This window comes from Eutrema salsugineum, unplaced genomic scaffold (genome assembly GCF_000478725.1).
Source record: "Eutrema salsugineum unplaced genomic scaffold, Eutsalg1_0 scaffold_14, whole genome shotgun sequence".
NCBI classification, from domain to species: Eukaryota; Viridiplantae; Streptophyta; class Magnoliopsida; order Brassicales; family Brassicaceae; genus Eutrema; species Eutrema salsugineum.
This window is the reverse complement of record NW_006256877.1, coordinates 3,437,931-3,464,148: the sequence shown is the minus strand read 5'-3', so window position 1 is coordinate 3,464,148 and position 26,218 is coordinate 3,437,931. Positions and strand designations below refer to the sequence as shown.

Below are 26,218 nucleotides of genomic sequence, written 5' to 3'. Positions count from 1 at the left end.
AATAGTGTTGCAGTTTTTATTTATTCTAATTTATCATATTGTATATAAACATTTCTGACATAGAGAATAGAGAAACTCTTGAACATTCAAAATATTACCACAAACACTTATGATCCTTCATGCTTACAGAAACACAGACACATCACGATTCTTGATTTTAGAAAACCAAAAACAAAAAAAAACCCTGAAAATGCAGATAGATAAACTACCACTGAAACAGAACCTCATCAAACTACTGTCTTCTGGGTAGTCTCATGACCCTTAGTAGTATCATGGGTCTTGGAAGAAATATCATACTGTTTAGCATCTTGGGCCTTATTCTTCACAAACTGGCCCATTTCTTTGCCTTTCTGTCCAGCGTAGCCAACCGCATCAGCCATTCTGCTCTTAGCATAGTCCAATTGCTCAGGCACACTCTTTCTGGTCCCACGAAGATAGTTCATGACCCACGAGATCGAGCTAAGTCCAGTTAGACCAAACATTCCCGAGGCCAAGAAGCCCGTCATCGCAAGCCCGATGGTTAGAGCCGCTGGGACTAAAACCGGGCTGAAGAGAAGGAAAAGCGGTAAAGCGACCATCAAACCGATCACTGAACCAGCTAAAAGTAAACCGGCTAAGGCAAGCAGCGAACCGACGACAGGGACTCCCACCAAAAGAGATAACACCTTTACAAATGAATAATGATATTTAATTAACCACCATTATTAATATATCATGCAGGTAACAATTTTATACATGAGCTTAACAAAAATATATTAATTAACAATCATAAGAATCAGTTTAAGAAGAGGTAGTACATGAATTTGTAACTATACCAGTCAGACAACTTTTGGGTGTCATTTCAGAAATTATGTTCATTTAACAATAATAAAGATCTAGAAAAGGAATACGCATGTAACTATATGAGTCGGTCCATTTCAGGTGACATTTTCAGCAATTACATTTAATGAACAATCATATTATTAAGATCTTATGTATATATAAATTGACCAATTTGCCGCGTCAAAATCATCATCATAATTTGTAAAAAAACAGTAAATTCCGATCTATTTCAAGATAGTCTACTTTGTTCTCTGATTAATTTTAAAACAGAGTCTCGTTTGATCCTAAGAATCATCTCAATAACTTTGTATACACATGAAGATGTATTTATCAAAAATGAAGAAGTAAAGATAAACGTTACTTGAGTGGTAGTTGGGCCACTTTCGGGCATCATGCTCTTGTAACCGCCGGGACCATAACCGCCACCACCTTCATACTGAAGATGAACTCGGCCACCTTCATATGGTGATTGAAATTGCAAGTGCCTATCAGTACGATCAACGCGATGCGTATCCGCCATTAAGTAGAAGATAAAATTGAGCAAAATGTCTAATACTTATACTTCTATCTTCTTTTTGTTCTTAATTAACTTTGTAATAAGATTAGAAAGTTTTGAGAAAGTTTTTTTATAGACAGAGATGGAGTGATGAGAAGAGGACACCTAAGACGGTGAGATGTTAGAGTAGTAGAGGTGTGGCTTTGCATGATTTCCAAGTTTCAACACTTTTCTTTCTTTTCAAGTTTTTTATTTTATAATTTTTTTTCACGAGATTTAAAAGATGTTTTCGCTTATTCCGCTGACACAAATTTAAAACAAGACAAAAGAAAACACACCTGTTGAAAAAAAAAAAGAAAACACACCTATGCATGTACTTTAATTTGAAGTTGTTTGAAGATTTTTTTTTTAAAGATCTAAACTTGTACAATAAAAATATAAATACAAAGATTCATCAGATTAAGTGAATGTAGTTTTCATGCAGTTTTCATGCATGCCATTTTTAGTACGAAAAAGTTATATACTAATACAAAACATTAAAAACTAATTTATCGCGTATAGACATGTTCAAATTTTTTTTCTTTTAAATTTAAAAATAACGCTTATACTGAATCTAATTAATCCAAATTTATCGCGTTGCGAAGTTGGTGGTGGAGAACGACTGCCGTCGGCTGCGTCTCGAACGATTGAATGGTCGCTGGTACCTGCAGGGTAACAGGAATCATAAAGACTAGGGGAGAATATGTAGTAAGAGGTGATGGAATAAGAAGAGGTGAGTTTTTAGAATTCTGAAACGGATATACTTTTTCGTCAAAAATGTAAACTCGTCCGGAACTTGGTTGCAGACATAAATAAGCGCTTTGGGTGATGGAATAGCCGACGAATACACACAGAGTAGACCGGTTCTCGAGCTTATGGTTGGTGTAAGGTCTGAGCCATGGGAAGCAAAGACACCTAAAGATACGAAATTTGTCGTAATTGGGATTTTCACCGAACAACTTTTGATACGGAGAATCCATGTTGATGACAGGTGAAGGTAACCGATTGATAAGGTAAACGGACGTCGCAAACGCATAGGTCCAGTACGATGAAGGCATTCTAGCATGGGTGAGGAGAGTGAGACCGGTTTCGACGATGTGGCGATGTTTCCTCTCCGATATGCTGTTGTGTTCTGGTGTATGAGGCGGAGATGTATAGTGGCAATTCCAGCATTGGAGAGAAATGATTTGAGTGCGACGAACTCACCACCATTGTCTGAGTATAAAGTATCAATTTTCTCCTTGAATCGATTTTCTACTAACTCCTTGAAGGGAATAAACATCTCACGGACCTGCGATTTTGTTTTCAGAGGATAAAACCAAGAATATCGTGTAATATGGTCAACAAAGACAAGATAATATTTGTAATTGTCCACAGAGATCACAGGTGAAGTCCAGACATCTGTAAAGATAAATTCAAGAGGTCTAGACGAAGAAATGGAAGTAATAGCAAATGGTAACTTATGACTTTTATTAATAGAGCAATCCGAGCATAGTATTTTGGAACTTAGTATTCGAAACAGGAATAGAATAAGATGCAATAGTTTTAAGAATAGAAGGTGCTGGATGTCCTAAGCGATTATGCCAATCATCAATAGTGGTTTTTGGTGCAGATATTGCAAAGAAAGATTTGAGAGTAGTTGGAGAGACTGGCCACTCATAGAGATCACCATTAGTTTTCCCTTGGAGTAATGGGATTCCCGAAGTCAGATCATTCATCTGGAAGTGAACAGGGAAGAATTCAACAGAAACTTTGTTAGAGTTGCATAAATGGTATACAGAAATGAGATTTTTATGAATGTGTGGAACACATAAGACATTATTTAAAGTAAAGTTTCGAGATTGAGAGGGGATAGAAAGGGAACCGGTGTGAGTTATGTTCAAACTGAAGTCGTCACCAATGAGCACTGCATCGTTGCCCTGATAAGGCTGATGAAGAGAAAGGTTGCTAAGGTCACTGGTCATGTGATGGGTGGCACCGCTATCCATGAGCCAGACAGAGTGTGGATTGGGAGCTCCCATTGCGAGATTTGCGCGAGGTTGCCAAGGTGGGTATTGTGATGCCACCGGATTGTTGTGAGGGGCTTGATACTGTTGGTTGAGTTGGTTGCATCGCTTTGCGCTATGACCGTATACTCCACACAGCTGACACTTGCCTTGATATCCTTCTTGATATCCACGAGATCCTCTGTTGTCACGAGAGTTGTTGTTGTTGTTGCGATTCCACTGCTGTTGGTACTTCTGGTTATGGCTCGATTGGTTTCTTCCATGAGGTTTATTGGTTGTTACGTTGGCTGTGACTGGTGTTGAAGAGGATTACGCAGCAACATACAACAATTTGGCTTCTTTGTTGAGAAGCTTCTCGTGTACTTCGGTGATCGACGGTGTAACATCGCGACCTTCAAGTTGATCAGCAATGACCTTGTAGTCGTTAAGTAACCCGGCGAGAATGTACTCAAGCTGGTCTTCAGCATCAATGGGTTTTTCCAGAATTGCCAGTTGGTCGAACCTTGTGGTGAGACCTTGCACGTACTCGTCGATGGTCTTCGTACCTTTGGTCCAGATTTTGAGTTGAAGACGTAGTTGCTGGGAGTGCCCTCTGCTGGGTTTAGCGTATGTATCAGCAAGTGTCCGCCATATGTCTGCAGAAGTTTTGGCTTTGGAGACAAGAGGCTGGATGGTGACTGAGATAGTGCCGATGAGACCGCTGAAAATCAACCTGTCTTGGCGTTTCCAGAAGGTGAAATCAGGATAAGGGTTTGTCGTGCCATTGACAGTGACCGTTGGTGTCTGGAGTGGATCCGTCGAGATACTCAGCGAGTTCGTAGCCGTCGAGAAGAGTGTTAATTTGAAGGCTCCACATCAGGTAATTGCTCGATGTTAGTTTTGTGACATTGATCATGTTCACGTTGAGAAGAGATTGGGCAATGGTGTTCACTGTTTCGGCGGATGTGGTGGACATGATGTCAACACACTTTGGCTGGTTAAAGAAGAAGGAGGTGAATAAGGAGAAGAAGAAGAAGAAGAAGAGAGACAAAAAGAGAGGCGGCAGCCAAGAGAAAAGAAACGAAAAATTGAGATTAGGGTAACACCCGCTCTGATACCATGTATGAAATGATATTTTCTTATCGAGGAATATTGACAGAGAATACATATATATACAGAGTCGAGAGAGAAGACTCTAGAAGAGGCTAATTAAAGAAAGTGAATATTGCAGAATTGAATAAGAGATTATCATATCTTTTACATTCTAAACATATTTTTAGGTTTTGTTTTCTAGAGTTCTTTAGAAATGATAAGATTATTTTCACTTCTTCAGGAAAATTAGTCAAGAAAAAGATTCCTGTTATCAAATTTAAGGAATGATTAAAATTGTTTTTGAAGTTCGATACTTGATGGAAAAAGTGAAATTTTGTTTGCTACATCGTTCAATTATTTAAGATCATGAAAAGCAAAAACTTGCGATTGTTTGCTTTTGTTGGGATGGGGGGGGGGAATGGATGGGGGCGTAAATGAAGCCAAATTGTAGTTTCCACCGAGCAAATGAGATTGTTTGTAGAAGTCCGTCTAAACATATTGGAAAAGATGCATTTATTGCTCAAAAATGGTCTCATCATGAATACTCCTTCAAGCTTCATAGATTGAAAACCATTCATATTTGGACTAGATTCATTAATATGTATCTTTTGATCTTATATCTTATTCGTGATTAAATTATCTAAGAGAAACATTAGAACATCTTAAGACCTATAAATTAAAATCACTATGGAATCTCTTCAACAGAATTTTAAATTTCAAATGACTTAACCAAGCCTCTTCTAATCTAAGTTTGATCACACAACTAGAGACCTTTAATGGGCTATTTCTCTAGCTCCTTCATAGCTTTAATTATTTTTAAAAGCTAGTTCATTAGTTTTAGTGTATGTTTAACTCTATATATCTTTCTCAAACTCCTTCTTTATCTTTATCTTTGTAACCATTAATTATAGAGTCCCTTAATTATAATTATTGAAAAAATCCATTAACAAATTGAAAATATGTAGAATGCATGTAAAAAAATTCTTTCCTCTCTAAAATATTATAAATCATTTTTTAGGATAATAGTTTCCTTTCTGGTTTTGATATGCATCAAATCATATTTTTTGGTTTATAGAATGTTGGTTTACAAAATGGCTCATATATAGTACTTGTTACATTCAGTAACACATGGTAGACATGTAAACGTTTTATCTCTCTCTAATTTTTTTTTAATCAAATTTATTTAAGTAATTCTTTATACGCATTAGTCATAACTTTTTTTCTGTTTATAGAGTGTTGGTTTACAAAATAGCTGATATATGGTATTTTTTATTTAGTAACACGTGGTAAACATGTAAAAGTTTCTCTTTATCTCTAAATTTTTATGAATATATATATATATATATATATATATATATGTGTAATATTTTGTTTTGGGTTTTGATATGCATGAATAATTATTTTTGGTCTTAAAATGCTATAGTGCTTCTCCTAGATAATTTTGTACTAAGTATAATATTTAACAGTTTTAAATTCAATGAATATTTTGTACTAAGTAATGTATCAGATTCTTTAACTTATGAAATAACGCATTTGGAGTTCTCACAATCTGCATATTTTTGCTGCAGTATTTTGAATTTTTGTTTTTTAATAAATATCTTTGTTTTGTTTGTCTTTCTTCATATCAATTGTATTGAACTCAAAAATATAATCTTGGACATGGAGGAGATGATTGGGACATGTCCTGTCTATATTGGCCTATGAAAACACAACAACACATTTTTAAGTTTAAAAACTAAACTTATAGAAGTGATGCAGTTTATCTTTTAAACTATAGAACAATACAATGTTTTTGTTGGATTACTTCTTCAGAAAAAAGGTTAAGTTTGTCTTACACATTTTCAAAACACCTATACGAAAATTTTGAAGAGAAAAAATAGCTAATCAAAAAAATTTGATAACTATATTTATAAATAGAAAAAATGCTGATCCGGAAACCATATTACACAAAAAAATGCAATTCTCATTCAATATAAGGGTTAAGTATGCATATCCTTGTGAAATGAAAATACTTAAATAAAAAAAACTACAAGATGAATATACTTAATTGGTCTTTTATTCAAATAACATACCACATAACAATCACATATATGTTTGTTAAAATGATAGATAGATATATCACCTGAGATGATAAAGAGAAATTTAGTTTACCAGACCATTTTCCAATCCTTGCATAAACATCAGAGGATCATCTACAGATTCGCAAAGTTGATCGATATAATCATCCCATGAAATTGTTGCTAGCTCCGGAACAGTAACTGATGTTGATGTTGATGACTCATCTACCACCAGTGCAGTGGGTTGTGTTGTAACACCCAAGCTCAAATTCCTCTTCTCATCATCCTTAGTGTTTTCTACTATACCAGCAGTTTTAATAGCATTGAGAGAATCATTGTTGATTGTGACACCCCCAATGTAGTTTTCGAGGATGTTATTTGCATTTTCATGATTTTGTTTAGCTTTCATCAAGTTCATCCGACGTATTGTGGAATTCCAGTGGTTCTTAATAGAATTTTCACTTCGTCCGGGAAGTTGCTGGGCAATCTCAGTCCATTTGTTTCCAACAACCTTGTGAGCTTCAATCAATATTTGATCTTCTTCTTTAGTCCAAGCATCCATCTAAAATAACATATTAGTTAAATATGATTGAATGTATAAATATAAATAATGTTTAAATTATATTCTTATGAGTTTTGACTGTTGGAAGCAGGATAAAATTGATAGAATTCAAAGTTTTGTTTTAAAAGTTACTTACATAAAAAATAATTATTTTGACCAAAAAAGGAGGAAGATCATGCATGTTTACTCATGGATATATACACGAGCACAATATGAGTTGTGTATATGCTTATATACTCAAACACATGCTTCACATAAAGAAATAAATACTTAAAAACAGTAAATAATTCGAGAAAAAAAGATCACCTTGATGTTAGGACGAAGATGGTTGTGCCACCTCTCTCTGCATTGTTTTCCTAATCGTCCTCCGACCATCTTTGCGATCATTCCCCATTTCTTTGTTCCATAAATCTCCACAAGTTCTTTTAATTTACTATATATTTACATGTCACAACACATTAAAATATTATAACATTATCTAAAAAGTATTTAATATAAAAAATATGTGAGAAATTCGAGGATGTAACAAAATAATTTTGTTTTTAGATTTTCTGTATATAAATAAAAAAAAATAAAACTTACGTGTCCTCTAAAAGAGTCCATTTCCCTGTGGTGATGTTAGCTTTCTTCAAATGTTTATTTTTCATCACCACTTTCTTATTCTTCTCTTGATTAGCTTGTATCATTACTGGACCTCCACTCATGTCCTCTCTGGTTGTGCTTTTTATACCGTTATTCACTGGAAAATCAATTGGATGAGATTCAACCATAAACTTATTAAAAGTTGGTCCATAACCACTATTTATGAGCCCATTGTTGTGTATGGTATCATCCCACATAATTTTTCCCTGAAAATCATGAAAATTGCTGAATATACCCCTAGGTTCTTCAGAGATTGCGGTGTTGTAGGTCATAAAATTTGTGTTGTTGTTCGCTATGTTATTCATAGGCTCTTCAGAATTGTCGATTCCTGAATATGAATCAATACCTATGAATGGATATTTTGAAGGTATTTCAACTGTAGGAAGATTGGAAACCGGAAGATTTTGAGTAGTAACTAAAGTTTGATTGAGGGAATCGTTATTTTGGTTTGAGATCAATGAAATCAGATTTTGGTGAAAGTGATCGGAAAATTCGGTAAGAATTGGTTGATGAGACCATCCACTTAGGAAAACTTGGCCTGAATTATCATCGAAAAAATTAGGATAATTTTTGTGTACGTAAGAGAAATCATCATTTAGAGAATGGTGAGCAGTATTTATGATGAAATCTTTGTTGGAGATATTCATCGAAAAATCCATATCAACACCCACTCGATTCATAAAAACTATAGTAATTTTTTCAAACAAAACAAAAAAATCAGTTTAGATCTGGGTATGAAATCCAAAAAATATTTTGCTTGATTTTGTAAATATGGAAGGAAGAAATGGAAAACCATATAAATAAAAGCTACCCAAAATCTTTGAAAAGAATTTAGCAAAAGTAGAAGAAACTGTGGTCCAGAAATCAATATATATATATATATATATAAATATCGTATTCTTTTAAAAAGTAGTTTAAAAATAAAAAAAATAAAAGTTATTTAGAAGTAATAAATTTAGTTCTTCGACAATAATGAGTTATTAATGAATAAAAATTTGGTCAATTGACTCTACAAACAAATGGGGGGAAACAATTTAATACACCGAAGGACCCTTTAATCTATATGGTCATGTAACTATAAATAGTTAACTTTAAAATGCCAAAATTTTCTCTTCGTTACACATTTTCTGTTTTCTTTTTTATGTTTATTTCCAAAAAAAAACTCTTTCTTTCTGATGTGTTTTTTGCTTTGATCATTTCATATACATATTGAACCAATTTCTCCTGCTAAAAAAATTAGTTTTTTTGGGTTATATCATGATATAAACTTTCTATTACAAAATTACTCAAAAAGTTGATAAGTGATTCTAAGTGTAAACTGAAAACACATCATTTTATATAGACACAATATAAAAAATGCAGTTTTGTTCTATTTAGTGTTTATCATATAAATTAATAGTTTTCCATTCTTTCAAATCTAAAGAGTGACACCATTTTGAAATTATAATTTAGTTAATTTTCATAATAAAACTCTAATTACAGTTAATTAAAGAGTGGCACCATTTTGTATTTTTGACTATTTATTAAATTAATTATTTTCTCTAAAAATATTATTTTATTAATTTTGACCCGTTTTATATTATCACACAAATTTACCATAATTAGAGTTTTACATTAACCAGTAAAAGAGAGATGATATAGGACCACAAACAAATGGAGAAAATTCAATATTTTTTACACATGTTAGACATGTAATCGATTTATTTTCTCCATTAGGTAATTTTTATTTTCTTTTTAGACTTTTTTAAGTACACATGTTTTTTGCTTCATATCATTTTGGGTCCATCAATATATAACACTTTGGAATCAATTAGTAACTCAAACTTTTGAATATAGTGAGTTTTTAATCTACCAACTAGAAAAGAATTGTTCATAATAACATATTTTTGTGAAAATAAATATCATTTATAAGTTCATTTTAAAAGTGGAAGCCCCTTTTGGTACAATGGTTAACCAAAATATTCATTATTATTGATTAATAGTCTTGGATTTTGGTAAAAATGATCAAAAATACCAATAAAAATTAGTTGAAGAAACCATTTAATTCATGAAAAGTTGTCCTACATTTTCGTTGAAAGAATTAGGATAATCTTTCTGTATTTAAGTGAAATCATCATCATTAAGATAATGGTGAGTGTTATTTCTGATGAAATTTTTATTAGTGATATTTAACAAGAAATTCATTTCAACATCAACTCAGATTCATGAAAATTATAATAATTTATTTTAAAAATGAAAAATCAATTTAGATTTGGATAAGAATTAAAGAAATATTTTTCTTGAATTTAGAAATGTAAAAAGAAAAAAAACAAAAATATTACACAAAATCCTAGAAAAAAATTAGCAAAAAAGGAAAAAATCTTTGGTTCTGAATTTCAATATATATATATATATGTATGTATATAAACATTAGATTCTTTAAAAAATTAGTTTGAAAAAAGGTAAAAACCATTTAAAAGGTAATAAATTTAGTTTTTTGACAACTGTGAGTTATGAAAATATTAAAAATTTGGTCGACTTACAAACAAGTGGCACAAAACAATTTAATACACCCTATGACTATTTAATCTACATGGTCATGTAACTAAACATATAATGCCAAAATGGCCTCTCATTTAGACACTTTTCTGTTCTCTTTCTTTAACTTCTTCTCTCTAATGTGTTTCTTGCTATGATCATTTCATATAAATTAAATCAATTTCACGTTTCTGCTAAAAAAAAACTAGTTTCTCTTTATATTCCATGATTAATTTTTCTATTACAAACAAAAATTACCAAAAATTTGATACGGAAAAGAATTAAGAGTTAAAGAGGATAGAGATATGTTTATATTTGTACTTTTGACCACTCATTATATTTGATTATTTTCTCTATAAACATTTTATTTTATTAATTTTGATCTATTTTATGGTTATCACAAAAAATTACTTTAATTCAAGTTTTATTAAATAACACAGTAGCCATTGAACAAGAAATGACATAGGGCCACAAATGATGATGATTGGAGAAATTTCAATATCTTCTATATATGTTAAACATGTAACTGATTATTCTCTTTTAGGTAGTTTTTATTTCTGTTATAATTGTTAAGTATCAAATGTTTTTTTGTTTCATATAATTTTGGGTCCATTGATATATAACACGCAACTACCCAATTAAACCTTTGAATTCAGTGAGTTTCAATGTCTACCACTGGAAAAATAATTGTTCATTCTAACATATTTCTGTGAAAAAATATAGCAATAATATATCTCTTCTTAAATATATTTTAACGATGTTAAAAAATTTCATTAAAGAAATAAATTTAAATATGTTTAGTATTTTATAAGAAAATACCACATTTCTATTGTTTTGCTTATAAATTGAACTTGTAAAAAAAATCACAAATAAGTAAATAACTTACTTTGTTAACGAATATTAAATAAGATATTGTCTATTATTATGTTTCTTCTTCCTTCGAGATTTGTTTATTGGGCCTTGCCATATAACACTATGTTAGATCATTTTTGTTTTTCTTGTTACCCTTTTCTTATATGTTTGACGAGAAAGTATAAAACAACTTTCAAAATCCCTTAAATGCGTTTTGCGATCAGGAAAGATAAAAAACGAGGTAGCAATCTCTTTTCTCTTTACTAATTCTTTTCTTTGAATTCTTGGAATGCACTATCTTCTTGTTGTGTTGTTTTTCTGTTCTTATATATAATCATTTTTTCTCAAACATATGAAAATGTAGCCACACCAATTCATTCTGCACTTTATTGAAAACGAACAAAAAAAAACACATAAACAAATCTGTGATATTCACAAAAACCAATCAAAACAATCAACAAACCAGAAAACAAAACAAAAAAAAACACATTATAGAGACTGCTTTGTTGATTGAGAAGACTTCCCAGTGAGTGCTTTCTTCACCTTTGAAATTGAATGCTTTACCTTTGAACCAACTCCAGAGAGAATGCCTTGTGATTTCTTGTTATTGGTTTTGGTAATGCTAACAGTATCTTTAGCTTCAACCATCACAATAGAATCTGGACTTGTTTTATCATCTTTATGCTCATCTTCATCCTCATCTTCTTCCTCTGTTTTGGGATCTTCTTCGATATGTGGTTTTGTTGTATTATCTTCAATATTGCTTGTTCCTTTCACTTTTTGGATGAGGTCAGATAATGATTTCCTTGCCGGTTCTTTCACTGTTGGTTCAGGTTCTTTGTTTTTGTCAAATTCTCCATCTTTTTGCTGCAATTCTTCTGCAATCTTTAGATTCTCTACCTTTGGAACATCATCATCTTTCTGCTGGTTTGGAACTTCATCTTTTTGCTGCAAAAATGAAGATAAATATTATTTGTTTGGAGGAATTTTCTTGTGACTTGGAAGAGTTTGTGTCATTTAGTTATGCAAAAGAATAGGATGATGAGACCAAAGAAACATTCACTTACCTTTAATGATTTGTCTTGTGTGTTGTCACTGACAGAAGACAAGTTTTCGGTCTCCAGAATCTCAGGTTTTGTTTTCTCTGTTGCATCATCTGTGTTCTTCATACTGTTGAAACTTTCCTGCGTTGTTTCCTTCTGCAAAAACATGGTTTCTTCAATATTATTTTTCTGCAAGTATCTCTTGGATTATAGATGATTGTGAAACAAAAGCAAAAAACTACTGAATAGTTTCTTTGTCAGACCTCTTCTTCTTTGATCTCTTCCTTGATAGCAGTCTTCTCTTGATATTTATCTTCTGTTGCTTCACGGTCAGTCTTTTCACACGAGTTGTTCCTCTGCATTGTCAATAAAAAACTTGTTTAGCAACACAAGACAATTAGTAGAATCATAGTATAACTAATATTCTTATGTTTCTTTGCTATAGATATTACCTCTTCTGCAGAAACTCCATGTTTGATATCATCTTCCGGCTCTGTGTTCACATAATCAGCCTCCCTCTTCTCCTCTGTTGAGCCTGTTTCTTCCTTTCTTGTTACAACTGAATCATGGCCATCACCTCTTATTTCATCATCAAGAACTTCTAGTTTAGCATTTTTACCACTATCTTCCTGGACATGTGTGAGACCACTCGACTTCTTCTCTTGTTCAAATTCCTTGGACTGATCTTGCACTTGGACGTTTTCGCTTGTGATGAGTTCACTTGGTTTCAGTTCTGCTGAGGATGGAACTTGAAGTTTATCTAGTGCTTCTTTTGTGAGAGATTTATCTGCATTAACCTCTTCGTTGTTTCTCTTTGTATCATCTAATATCGCTTGAGATTCAACATGTTCTTCATTTGATTCTTTCTCAGCTTCACTCGGTGGCACTGTGATCTGCTTCTCTGATGTGACTACAAGACCAGCTGGAGTTTCTTCCTTGCACTCTGCAATCTCCTTAGTTTCGTCTTTTAATTTGTCTTCGACAATAACTTCAAACTCTCTGCTTATGCCGTCTTGTACCTTTTCTGCTTCTTTATGTTCCTCTTGCAACTTGAACTCTTCAACTGGAAGAGGTTTTCCTGCAAGAATGTCCTCTTCCTGAATTTTTTCAGCTTCCCCAGTTTCATCAAGTTGTAGCATGTTTGCTTCTATTATCTCAGAAGCTGAGGATTCCTCCATGACTTTCTTATCATTTTTTTCTTCAGATACTGGCTCGCTCATATCAGTAACAAGATTCTTCTCCAGGGTTTCTGGTTCAGCCTTGCATGAATGCAGATCATTCACACTTGATTCAGCATCAGCATCATCTGTCTCTTGTAGTTGTTCAGTTGGCTCTATTATCTTTTTTTCTCCCAATGGTGAGGAGTCATTGACTTCTCTCTCAGTCTCTAAGGTATTTTGGAGTTCTTTCAAGATTCCAACAACTGGAAGAGTTGAGCTAGTCTCATCTCCGAGCTCCTTTGACTCCTCCTGCTTCAGGCATGCATTCTCCAGATATTGTGGCAATTCAGTATCCGTAGTCTTTGTATCTTCATCTTCTAGCTTTGTGACTTTAGTTGAAGTCTCAATCTGATCATCTGAATTTTCTGCTCTTTCCACTTCTGGTTCTTTTGGTTTTGTTTCTCCTCCACTCTCTTTTGTTTCTGCAGAAACATCTTTTTCCTCTTTCTTGTCACCTGCACAATCACCTTCTTGCACAGTCACTTGATCGTCTTCTCCAGAAGCCAATGTGGAAACTGAATCTTCTCTGAATTCTCTTGGAACAATTTCGGTAGGGAGATTTTCTTCTTCTTGCAACTTGTGTGCCTTTGTTTCTTCTTGATGAATCTCCTCAACTTTCTTTGAAGTCTGCAGTTCATCATGTTCTGAAATCAAGGTCGGAGTCTGCTCTTTCTGTGATGTTTCAACTGGAAGATTCCGATCAACCACAACTTGTAAATCTTGTGTTTCCTTTGTTTCTTCTTCATGAATGTCCTCAATTTGCTTTGGAATTTTGTCTTCTAGTTCTGAAACAAAGGATGGAGTCTGATTTGCCTCTGGTGTTTCAACTGCTAGAGACTGATCACCCTTAGCTTCTATTGCTTTGATGGTTCCAGAAATTTCATGGCTCTTGTTTTCTTTTGACTCCTCTAGCTTTGGAGCTTCAAGATTCTCAAACTCTTCTTCTTTGATGCATACATTTTCTGATGTCTTTGAGGTACCTGAACCATCTAAAACCACAGTTCTGTCTTCATCTTCTTTCTTTGTTTCTGCAAGCTGAGTCTCACTATCATATTTCTCTGAAGAATCAACATGTTTATCATCTTCTTTCTCTGTTTGTTCCTTTTCTGTTAAACTGACCTCTTCCTTCTCATATCTGGAGCATTCCTCGTTGACTTGTTTTTCCTGTTGAGTCTGATTCATAGAACCTTTTTCTGTCAAAGAAGTTCCAATATCTCTTGTATGGTCTTCTTGTGCAACCATTGTTTCTTTCGTCTCTACAGCTTTAGAAAGGTCCTCTTGCCTCTCGTGGCTTTCTGTTCCATCGTCTTCTCTTTTTGTTTGGAGCGCCACAACATCAGAGAGAGCCTCTTGTGGAATGTTTTCACTTGAAGGAAGTCTTTCTGCTTTTGTCTCATCGACTTCCTTTCTTTCCCCTTCAAGAACCTCTTTGACTTGCTTCGGCTTCTGTTCCTCAAATTCTGTAACCAATTCAGAGGACTCTGTTCCATGTGATCTAGATTTCAGATCTCTTGTTCCAGAAATATCAGGACCTTTCTCGGTCATATCTCCCATCGGTTCTGTCTCCTTCTCTTTTCCGTCTTCTATCTTCTCACATTTTGCAACACTCCCATGTTCCTCTGGAGATGACGGAAATGAACTATGAGGCTCATCTGTTTCAACAGTCTCAAGACTTTTCTCTATCTTTTCAGCTTCAACTACGGTCTCAGATGAAACTTGTGTAACTTTATCAGAATTTTCTTCCACAGGAGTCTGATGTGCATTAGTATCTTCTTCACTTGCTGATTCATGCTTCTCTATTTGCTCATCCTGTAACTTTGTTTCTTTTTCTTGCTCATTTGACGGGTATGAATCTTCTTCCTGTGATTTTTCTCTGAGCTCAGTACTTTGTGGAAATGAAATTGTCTCTTCTTTTGTCTCTAACCCACCAGGACCTTCCTCTTGACCTTCTTGATGCAGTGTCACTTCTTCTTCTAGTTTTTCATTGATCTTCTCATCTACGGCTTTGCTTGTTTCCTCAGATACTTTAGAAGAAGGTTCTAGGGATGGTACATCAAGAAGATTCTCAACCTTCTCATGAGTGCTCTCGTCTTGAACAATCTCCTTAGGTTTGACCTCAACAGATTCTTCTCTTCCCTGGCTCTCAGACGATCTCACCTGTTCATTGAAATAAACAAATTTTTAGGAATGCAGAGACTTTGAATACAAGAACAGGCGAGAAGATTAAGAGCTTTCAATTATAAAATATGAATTTTCATTATTAGATGCAACCGATTCAGAAGCTTGTAGAGTAAACTTGAGTTAGCTCTAGAGTGAAAAAAGTAGTTTTGGCCGTAACCAAAAACTCATGCCATTGATTTTGAATCAATATCACACACACAAAGAACCAACAATATATACGGAGATTCATATCCTTACCTCATCAGATAAGATGACAGTCTTAACCGTCTCTGTTTCCTCTTGTTCTTTATCCTCTTTCAAGTCCAGACTCGATTTTATGTCTTCTTCTTCTCCACCAATTGGGCTATGAACTGCCTCTGATTCATTAGTTGTGTTCTCCAAAGTCTTCAAAATTGCAGCATCTTGTACTGTTGAAGCGTCTACAGTCTCAGCTTCAGTTGCAGATTCATTTGCTTTTTTTTCCCCATTTGTTGTTGATGTAACATTTTTTTGCTCATCTTTGACTTTTTCCACCGCTTGAGTCTGCTCCTCTTTAACGACTGTTGTATCTCCAGTCTTAGAAACTTCTTCTTGTCTCTCATGGCTTTTTGTTACATCTTCCTCACTTAATGTTTGGACTATCGGTTCTTCCTCCTTCACTTTTTTGTCATCTATCTTCTCGGAAGCAGCTTCATGATCTTGCTCCTCTGAATATAATGGCAATGAACTATGAGGTTCTGCTATTTCGATAGTCTCAAGACTTTTTTGGATTTTATCTGCTACTTCTTCTTCCTCTTTCGCTTCTATGTCTTCAATGTATTCAGATTTTTCTTCCACAAGACTATGCTGGTCATTAGGAACTTCATTTATTGGTTCATGCTTCTCTGTTCTCTCTTTCTGCAACTCTGTTTCTTTTGGCAAGCATGATTCTTCTTCCTGGGCTTTTACTCCAAGGCCACTACTTTCTGCTACTAATGGAGTCTCTTCTTTTGTCTCTAACCCATATGAAGCTTCCTCTTGACTTTCTTGATGCAGTGTTAAGTCTTCTCCTTGTGGTTTTTCTTCGATCTTTTCATCGACAGTTGTGCTTGTTTCCTCTGATACTTCAGAATGAGACTCCGGAGATGGCTTCTGCATCTTCTCAACCGATTCTACATCCGGAAGAGAAACTAGCTTTTCAACTTGGCTTTCCTCTGTTTCATCGGTTCTGTTTAGATCAATTTGCCCTGCCTCTGGCTCATACAAGTCTAGGCCTCTCTGTTCCTCCGTAGTTTGAGTTCCATCAACTTTATCTACCATTGTCTCGTCATCTTCCACCTCCTCTGTCAGGTCCAGGCTCGGTTCTTTGTCTTCTTTTGTCTCTTGGCCTGCGTCTGTTTCATTAGTTGTGGTCTCCAAAGTCTTCGAAATTGCAGCTTCTTGGACTTTTGAAGCATCTACAGCCTCAGCTTCAATTACAAGGGTCTCAAACTGTGGCATATCTCTTACCAACACATGTTCATGGTCCTCAGTATCCTTTGAAGCTTTCAAGTCGATGTTCTCTCCTTGTATTGAGATTACCGTAGGACTTTCTTGCACCTGCACGGAAAAGGATGGATAGTTGAAATACTCTTGGCTGAAACATGTTTTGCTCGAATCTGATCTATCTGTTTGAGGAACTGAGACAAAACCTCTTTTGTTTTTCGTGTTATGTCCTCTTCTTTTTTTTTGTCTCCACTCACTTCATGTGATATTTTCTCTGCATCGTCTGAACTTTTGATTGCTTCCACTCGTTCTGGAGTTGTTTCATTCACAGTGTTCTTCGAGATTTCTTCTACTGAAACCGCTGCGTTATGCTCAACCTCTGTTCCGTTTACAGAGGTCTCAGCAGTTCTTGAAGCTTTTTCTTCATTTACTTCATTAGTCTCACCTATTGGTACATTCTCTTTATCCACGCTCTTTTTCTGTATCTGTTCACGGGTCTGCATTAGAGTACGCTTTATTAGTTCTGCTGATAGGAGAACGCAAAAAACGCAGGGAATAATGTAAAACTGAAAACTTACCGAGTTTGAGCTCTCCTCTATTTCGTCTTCATTAAACTTTACAGGTTCGACATCAACTGTTTTAACAGTCTCAACAGTTTTCTGGATCTTGTCTCCTACTTGTTCTTCTTCTTCATTCGCTTTTATGTCTTCAATCTTTTTGGTTTCAACAACAGCCTCACCTGAAGGTGCTGCAGATGAAACTTCATCAGAATTTTCTTCCAAAAGACTCTGCTGGTCATTAGAAACTTCTTCATTTGCTAGTTCATGCTTGTCTATTTTTTCTTTCTCCACTTTTGTTTCGTTTTCTTGCATGTTTCTCAGGCATGATTCTTCTTGCAGAGGAGTCAGATCAGTCACACTCCTTTCTTCCATGACTAATTTTTCTCCAAGCTCACTACCTTTTGTCTCAAATCCATAGGAACCTTCCTCTTGATCTTCTTGATGCAGTGCTACATCTTTGCTTTTGGCCTCTGATACATCCGGAAGAGAAACCAATTTTTCAACTTGGCTTTCCTCTGTTTCATCGGTTCTGTTTCCATCAATTGGCTCTGCCTCTGACTCATTCACGTCTAAGCCTCTCTGTTGCTCCATAGTCTGAGCTCCATCAACTTTATCTACCTTTATCTTTTCATCCTTTAGCTCCGTTTTATCAACCTTCAACGCAAGATCTGATGGAATTTCTTCAAGTTTCTCTGTTTTCTCTTGTTCTTTATCCTCTTTCAGGTCCATAATCGGCTCTGTATCTTCTTTGGTCTCCAAAGTCTCAGCTTTAGTTACAAATATCTCACTCTGTGGCATGTTTCTCCCCAAGACATGTTCATCTCCTTCAGTATCTTTGGAGCTTTGATCTTCTTCTTCCTCAAGTTCTTTTGGTGAGACTTGTGGCGGCTTGATTACCGGAATACTTTCTTGCACCTGCAGACAAAAAGATAGATAGAGTTTATTACGTTTTCTGAAATGAGTTTTGCTAAAATCTGATCTTTAGCTTTGAGAAAATTAAGATTAAAACCTCTTCTGTTTTTTCAGGTTTGATAAATTAAGACAAAAGTAGTTTTGTCCTTAACAAACATAACAAACTCAAGCCGTTGACTAATTAACTTCTACATTAATGGTTCTTAATATCTATGAAGATAAATTTCCTTACCTCCTCAGATGATACGATGGTCTTTACCGTCTCTGCTTCCTCATGTTCTTTATCATCTTTCAGGTCCAAACTCGGTTCTGCAGCTGTTTCATCAGTTTTCGTCTCCAAAGTCTTCAAGATTGCAGATTCTTGTACTGTTGAAGTCTCAGCTTGTGGTATGTCTCTTACCAACACATGTTCAGGTTCCTCATTATCCTTTAAAGCTTTCAATGCAGTGTCTTCTCCTTGTATTGTCGGCGTTTCGGTAACTGTTAGACTTCCTAGCACCTGCACAGGAAAAGATAAAAGTAGTGTTAATTGTCTGAAACAAGTTTTTGCTCAAAACTGATCTTAAGCTTGGAGGAATCAATATAAAACCTCTTCTTTTTTTCGGTTTGTGTCCTCTTCCTTATGGTCTACAGTCACTTCACTTGAGACTTGCCCTGAATCGTCTGAGTTTTTGATTGTTTCCACTGGTTCTGCAGTCTCCTTCTGTCGATCATCTCCTTTCAATATTTCAGATTGATGAGATGTAGTTTCTTCATTACTAACGATCTCTGTTTCATCTTTTTCTTTTGCATCCGGCCTCGGTTCTGCATCTTTTTCCTCTTCAAAAAGGGCTTTTTCTGCAGTTTCAGCATTTGTTGTTGTTGTTGTTGTTGTTGTCTCTTCTGGAGCTGTTTCTTTCACAATGTTCTCACTGTTTCTTGGAATGTCTTCTACAGAAACCGTTGCATTGTGCTCAGCTTCTGTTCCATTTACAGATGTCTCAACAGTTCTTGAATCTTTTTCTTCTTTTATTTGATCAGTCTGCAATAGATTACAGTTTCTTAGTTCTGAAGATAGAGAACATGGAAAACACATGAGCAACGTAAAAACGAGACACTTACCGAGAGTAAGCTCTTCTTTACGTTGTCTTCATCGACTTTAACTGGTGCAGTATCATTCAATACCTTAGAGTTGGTACTTATCTTCTCTTCTTGCTCTGGTGAGTGTTTGGTTTCAGTTTGATCTTCTTCTATTATTGGCTTTTCGATACTTACCTGCACAAAACAGAACAGAATATTTAATACTATCTCAGTGAATTTTGAGCATCTCTCATGTTTGAACGTCAAGGAACTTAAAAAAATACCTCTTCTTGTTTACGGGTAAGATCATCTTCTATCTCCTTCTCTGAAATCACATCACTTAAGACTATCTCAGAATCATCTGTCTCACTAGCTTTCTCTTTAACGATCTTACTGTCTTCTACAACCGAATTAGTCTTTATGGCTTCTCTTTTTTCGAGTTCTGATCTCTCGCGTTCTTTATTCCCTGATCATATAGAACAGTTTTAGAGCATAAATTTTCATGCAAGAACTTTGAAACATTCTGAATGTGTGGCAGTTTCTTGCTCGATTACCTGAACCATTTACAACATCTGCTTCTCCCGAAATAATATTGTTTCTGCAATCTCGGCTTGTGATCTCATCATCAAGAACAGTACTCAGGTTTGCCTTACCTACTTTCCATGGATGAGTGGTCAAGTATCACTCCTGCAGGAGCTTCTTCAACACTTGTCTGCATATAAGAAACATGTTAATATCTCAAAACGTTTAATTTCAGATTATCACAAATCTGCTCTATACAGAGCCTTAATCCAAAAACTTGAAACAAAACTATGATCAGACATATCCCAAATCGTAGATTTTATCTTTTAAGTCAGAAAAGTTTGTATTGAAAATTATCAACTTTCAGATGCAATTCTCAGACACTGATCAAGTTCTTGTAAGATCTATCTTTTCTGTGTGTATGGATAAAAAGGTGTTTTAAAATACACAATCTGTAGCCAGAGAGTAAAACAGATTACAGATTTTACATAATCTTGTTTTCAAGATCTCTAACATCATTTTAAAGTTTTCAATCATCAGACTGCAAAAGAAAAAAAAGGAAACATACTTTTTCATTTTAATTAAACTTACTGATCACCCAATATAGAAAGTTATAATAATCTAGCCTAGTTGTAAAATCAAAATTCTAAAATAGAGTGAAAGAGAGAAAGAGGATATATATGTATCATAAATCATCATCATCATACCTTTTTCAAGACTGGTTCTTGGATGATGACAACTCCAGTTTCCATCTTTCATGCAGGGAAGCAATATGATTTTAGAGGTTTAGGGTTCGAACAGTTGTTTTCTCTGCAAGAAACCTACTGTAAGTACTGATTCTGAATCACCAGATTATATTACACATGAAAACAGATATATAATATATGATCACTTGATATTATACGAAGAAAAAAGATTTGAAGTCAGTGAGAAGACAGGTAGATGATGAATAGTGACAAAACGAAGCACAATTGTTCAATGGGGTTGGCTGAGTTGGCTTTTAGATTAATCTTTTTGGTGGGCCTTTTGATTTATCATTCCACATGCAATTGGTAGGATCCTCAATTACAGCTTTATTATTCTCTGAAAGGCAATCACAAAAATAGAACAAAATCATAAATTATCATATTTTTCTAGCAAAAAGGTAATATATTTTGAAAAAAAAAATACATAATAAAAGAAAGAAATAATATATCATTTTGAGAGAAAAACATCGCTTGCATATATAATACTAGTTAACTTTTCCGCGCCTCGCGCGGATTGACATAATTTCTATTTGATTGTTTGAAAATGTAATAGTAGTTTGGATTTATTTGTTTTTTTATTTTTGAGTATATTTGTTTGTTAGATTTCCTTGTATTTTAATGTTGGAAGACATTATCGTGAAAACAGTATAAAAGAAAAAAGAGTAAATAAAAACATAGTAGTATCCAAATAATTTAGTTTAAATAGTTTTGAGATCTTTTGATCACTGTTCTATATTTTAGACGTAATTTTTTGAAGGTTCGTATGAACTTATTCGATTATGATCACTGTTTTATGTGTTTTAAACATCACAAATATCGTCATTCCATTAGTTAAATATATATATATATATATATTAACTTTTTTATTAGAGTTTTTTTTTTAATTTCAGATTTTGTTTGTTTTGAAATGACATTCGATTATTTTTTAAATAATTTCCATTTTTGTTTCTTTTAACATTTTTGTTAGTTTTTTTCGAAATTTCGAAAACATAAGAAATGGTAAAATGTAAATTTTATTTTTTTTTATAAAAAAAAACATTTTTGTTAATTTGTTTTAATTTTATCAAAAAGTGACACGTAATTGCAAAAATAGGGCTAAATGATCTATTTATAGCCAAAATTCATTTTAGAGCTGACACGTAAGCGAAAAACTGTGAAACTCGCTGTAAAATATTTTTTAAATTTTTTTCTAAATTTTGGTTTTATATAATTTTAAAAATGACATTCTATAGCTTTTAAATAGATTCCATTTTTGTTTCTTTTAACATTCTAAATTTTGAAAACATAAGAAATGCTAAACACTCAGAGATATAAATTTTTTTTTAGAAAAATGTTTTAAAAAAAAAATCTAATTTTTTGTTTTATATAATTTCAAAAACGCTTTGGTTGACTATGGAATTAATTTAAACCGGTTTGTTTTAAGTTATTTTTGACATATCATTAGTTAGGAACCAATTAAAAATTAACATGTAATTGCTAAATAGGGCTAAACAATCTTTTTGCAGTCGAAACTCATTCTGAAGCTGACACGTAAGCGAAAATGTGTGAAATTCGTTGTGAGCGTGACACGTAAGGAAATCACTACACAAATAAGTATATAGTTGAAAAAAATATTTAACAAATTAAACAATTTTTTGTAATTTGTGACTATAATATACTGTTATTAATGCATCTTCTTTTATATTATAAAATTGAATAAAAATCAATATTCAAAATTCTGTTAAGACATTAATCAACGTTCGGAACTTATCATGTGTTATGAAAATTACATATCGGTAAGTAGTATATAAAAGATTAAGAGTTAATATACTCATTACCAATTGATTTTGAGTTGGAAGTCCATAAACTCTTATTTAACTTTGTATTAGAGCCATCTCCTGGGAGACCCAACTGGAGAGGACCCAAAGATCAGGTACCATGTTAAATATGATTTTATGGGTTTCTAATTCAAAACTTATTGGCGATAAGTGGATTGGTCTTTATCCTTTATATAATATTTCATAAATTTTCCAACTACCAATGTGACATTTTCACAAAATTTTCCCTCACGCTCAAACCAATCAGAATTGAAGCGTGAAAATTTGTAGAAAAAAACATTTACAGAAAAAGCCCAAAATCGGATGGCTTTGATATCATGTTAAATATGAATTTATGGATTTCCAACTCAAAACTAATTAGCGATAGATAGATTAATCCTTACTTTTTATATAATATTTCACAAATTCTGGACTTTTACAACATTATGTAAGATTGAACATTTGATAGTTTCATCCGACAAACTAACAAAGTATTTAGTTATATCCTAGAGTATCCTAACTACAACAAGAATGTTCTCGAAAATTTTAAAAGTTGTTTCTTACATGAAGCCACAAAAAAATTAACTTACAATATACCTATTTATTTAAATAAGACATACATCTTATTATATGATTCAAACCTATGTTATTAAACACATATTTTTTAGTAATTATATTAACCGTTGTTAAACCCAAAATAAAAAGTTCAACAAAAAGCTGTACAAACCTTTGATTTGAAATCTGATTTGGTTTTATAAGTTTAGAATTTTTAATGACAAATATACAAAATTTGAAAATAAAAGACAGTATAAATTAATTTTGCTACGTACTATCAGAAAAAAAATTAATGCATGCACACTTAATTACTGCATGGTTGTTATTGACGGATCGTGAATTCGTAATACTGTACTTCTCTTTAAAAAAACTAGATTCTAACCCCGTGCATCTGCACGAGAATATTTTTTATTGTTTAACGAATTTTATAATATAATTTGTGTTTTTGAGTTTAGATATAATTAGTTTTATAAATATATTTTTTAATAAGTGAAAATATTGATTTTTGTGTTTAGATATATTTTTATAGTATTAAAATTAATTATAATTATAAAAACATAATTTTAACCCATCCACTAATATTAATTCATAATGAACTATTATAAAAACATAATTCTAACTTTTCCGTTCATATTACCGTATAATATAATTATTTGTTAAAAGTTTGAGATGTATAAACAGTATTATTTAGCATTATAGTTTTCTAAAATTTAATCAACGAAGGGAGTGTACAACTGGTTTTTCAAACCACATTATAGTGTATGCAATAATTTTTAATTTTTTATGTTTTGATTTTGTATGAAAAATATATTTTCGATATACATGTATAATTCAAAATTAGTGATTTTAGTTACCAAAATATTTTTAACCCGGGTTTTTATATATATTTTTAGTTCTATGAATTTTAAAAAATATATTTTTAATATTTAAATTATACATTTGAATTTTACTTATTATTTTATTATTAATTTGTAAATAAATCATAATCGTAAATATATTATATAAGCAACATAAATATCATATCATTTACATCATTATAAATATTTTATATTTCAAATATGATCATTATTTTTCATATGTGAATTTTTTTTTCAAAAATTCTAGATATTTTTGATAAAAATGTTTAATAGTATAGAAATTATTTAAATTAGAATTTTTAAATCAAATCTAAATTAATATCTGATTTTTTATTTTTAATCAAATCAAATCAAATCTAAATTACTTAAATTTAAGGAACTCTAAAAATATTTAAATTAATAACTAATTTTCGAAATTAAATATAAATAATTATTAAAATTATTTTTAAACACTTTAAAAAAAATTAGGAATGTTTGGAAGCAAGTACTAAATGTGCTTCTATTATTTTAATATAATAGATGATAAAATTTGCCAACAAAAGAAAGTGAAAAAGTGAAATGATAGGTTACTTCATATGATTTCTTAACCACAAAAATAGAAATTCACAATTAAGATCAGACACAGAATACTAGATTCATTCAGATATTATTCATGATATTCAAATATCCAAAATCGGAAAAATATTCATGATGTTAAGATCAAATACAAATAACGAGATCTATTACCCGTTGAATATGGATCGAATACAAATATATCCTGATTTCTTCTGGTATCTAACCTTTCGTGCATATTCATGATTTTAAGCTTAATCTATGCCACATAGTAGAAAATTGGTTTTTTCCCAAAGTGATTTATTCTTGTGACTAAACGCAATTAATTCAAATTCAGAAAATTGAGTAAAGTATTTTGTGATTAACCTGTCTGCTCTTTGTTTTGTTTCCTTTCATCATAAACTAAGTTCTGCATAAATATATTGTACAGGGTAATAATAAAAATTAGATTGCTGTGATCATATTTTCTTTTCTAAAAGAAACTGTAAGGTAGCAATAATTATGAATTAAATCACATCATCATCATTGATCACAACGTTAGTGGATTCTTCTGCAAATGTTAATAAGACAGCGTCCATTTCAATTTCAAAAAAAAAGCTGGCCGCCATTAGGAGGACCGACCCAATTATCCACAACTTGTATAATATATGCTTTCTATATTTAAATCACGACGAGCATAAAGCTGGATCAACACACTTTTAATCTGGACAAAAACCATTAAAAAAAGTTTAAAGACTTGAATGAGTCACTAATATGTTCACTACAGTAGATATTATTTAGGGATTATCAAATAAAGAATATTTATTAATTCTTTCAGGGTCCATACAAAAATTTAGCATGTATCTAATACTAAAAATATAATTTACCGACAAACGAAACTTCATTATTATGCAGATGATATTAAGAATTTTTTAAACAGGTGATGTTATTAAGCCCCTCGTCCACGCAAATTTTGTAATAACATTTTCGAAATGTTGTTTTTGTAGAATAATGTTTTCAAGATCTTTATATGTAACTAAGTAACTTCGCAACTCGATTTATATATCTTTGAAGTATAAGATATATATGAAATAAAGCCTTTTCTCAAAAAAAAAAAAAAGATATATATGAAATACTTCACGAGCAACTCGATTATTCGATAGAGGAATTAAGTCTGAAGCTTTGGCGAATTTAACTATATCCTTGCACCGCCAAATGGAGATATGCTTCACATATTTGCCTTTTTAATTTTAAATAATGTTTTTGCAATAAAATCGGTTAGTTTAGTAGATCATAGTTTAATAATTTAATTTTATCTAACGAGCTAATCCAAATTTCATAATATATCATGTTTCTTAAAATAATTATTCCAAATTAAAATATCTAAAATAATTGTTCCAAATTAAAATATCTAAAATTAATATTTGGTCTAACTTTCATAGAACCTCATATTTAAAGTACATATAAACACAATGATTTAACGTCGGTTAAAAAAAGCAGGATTGATTAAAAAAGCAACATTAATTTTTTAATGTTTACAAGATTTTTCTAATATTAATGAAAATGATTACAATAATCACAAAAGATAAACTAGATTTTGACAGTTTGAAATCATTGTGAGATCTTGGATCATAAAGAAGTGAAAACAAGATTTAATCAGAAGTGAAAACATCTTGTTAGGATTAACCAGGCGAATTGTAGAGATTTCTAAATTCTAATACAAAATAAC

The 26,218-nt window shown here is 32.5% G+C and overlaps 3 protein-coding genes across 3 annotated transcripts; all 3 read right to left on the bottom strand.

Annotated features, from left to right (window-relative positions):
• Nucleotides 1-60: 60 nt before the first annotated feature.
• On the bottom strand, nucleotides 61-1,441 carry LOC18022444 (oleosin 21.2 kDa). The gene is made up of 2 exons (XM_006405431.2): nucleotides 1,184-1,441; nucleotides 61-665 (listed from the first exon to the last, which is right to left on the bottom strand). Exons 1-2 carry the CDS (start codon nucleotides 1,340-1,342, stop codon nucleotides 228-230), a joined length of 597 nt encoding a protein of 198 aa, XP_006405494.1. The 5' UTR covers nucleotides 1,343-1,441; the 3' UTR covers nucleotides 61-227.
• Nucleotides 1,442-3,672: 2,231 nt separating this feature from the next.
• On the bottom strand, nucleotides 3,673-7,739 carry LOC18022443 (transcription factor MYB115). The gene is made up of 4 exons (XM_006405430.2): nucleotides 7,636-7,739; nucleotides 7,360-7,486; nucleotides 6,586-7,053; nucleotides 3,673-4,146 (listed from the first exon to the last, which is right to left on the bottom strand). Exons 1-4 carry the CDS (start codon nucleotides 7,737-7,739, stop codon nucleotides 3,673-3,675), a joined length of 1,173 nt encoding a protein of 390 aa, XP_006405493.2.
• Nucleotides 7,740-11,388: 3,649 nt separating this feature from the next.
• LOC18022442 (microtubule-associated protein futsch) lies at nucleotides 11,389-20,966 on the bottom strand. Its single transcript, XM_024159016.1, is given in 14 exon segments — nucleotides 11,389-12,012; nucleotides 12,132-12,263; nucleotides 12,371-12,463; nucleotides 12,560-15,484; nucleotides 15,746-17,065; nucleotides 17,158-17,448; nucleotides 17,530-18,426; nucleotides 18,656-18,922; nucleotides 19,013-19,444; nucleotides 19,525-19,677; nucleotides 19,767-19,948; nucleotides 20,037-20,139; nucleotides 20,141-20,194; nucleotides 20,712-20,966. Coding segments are annotated over 14 exon segments (7,353 nt in total). The 5' UTR covers nucleotides 20,757-20,966; the 3' UTR covers nucleotides 11,389-11,553.
• Nucleotides 20,967-26,218: the final 5,252 nt, after the last annotated feature.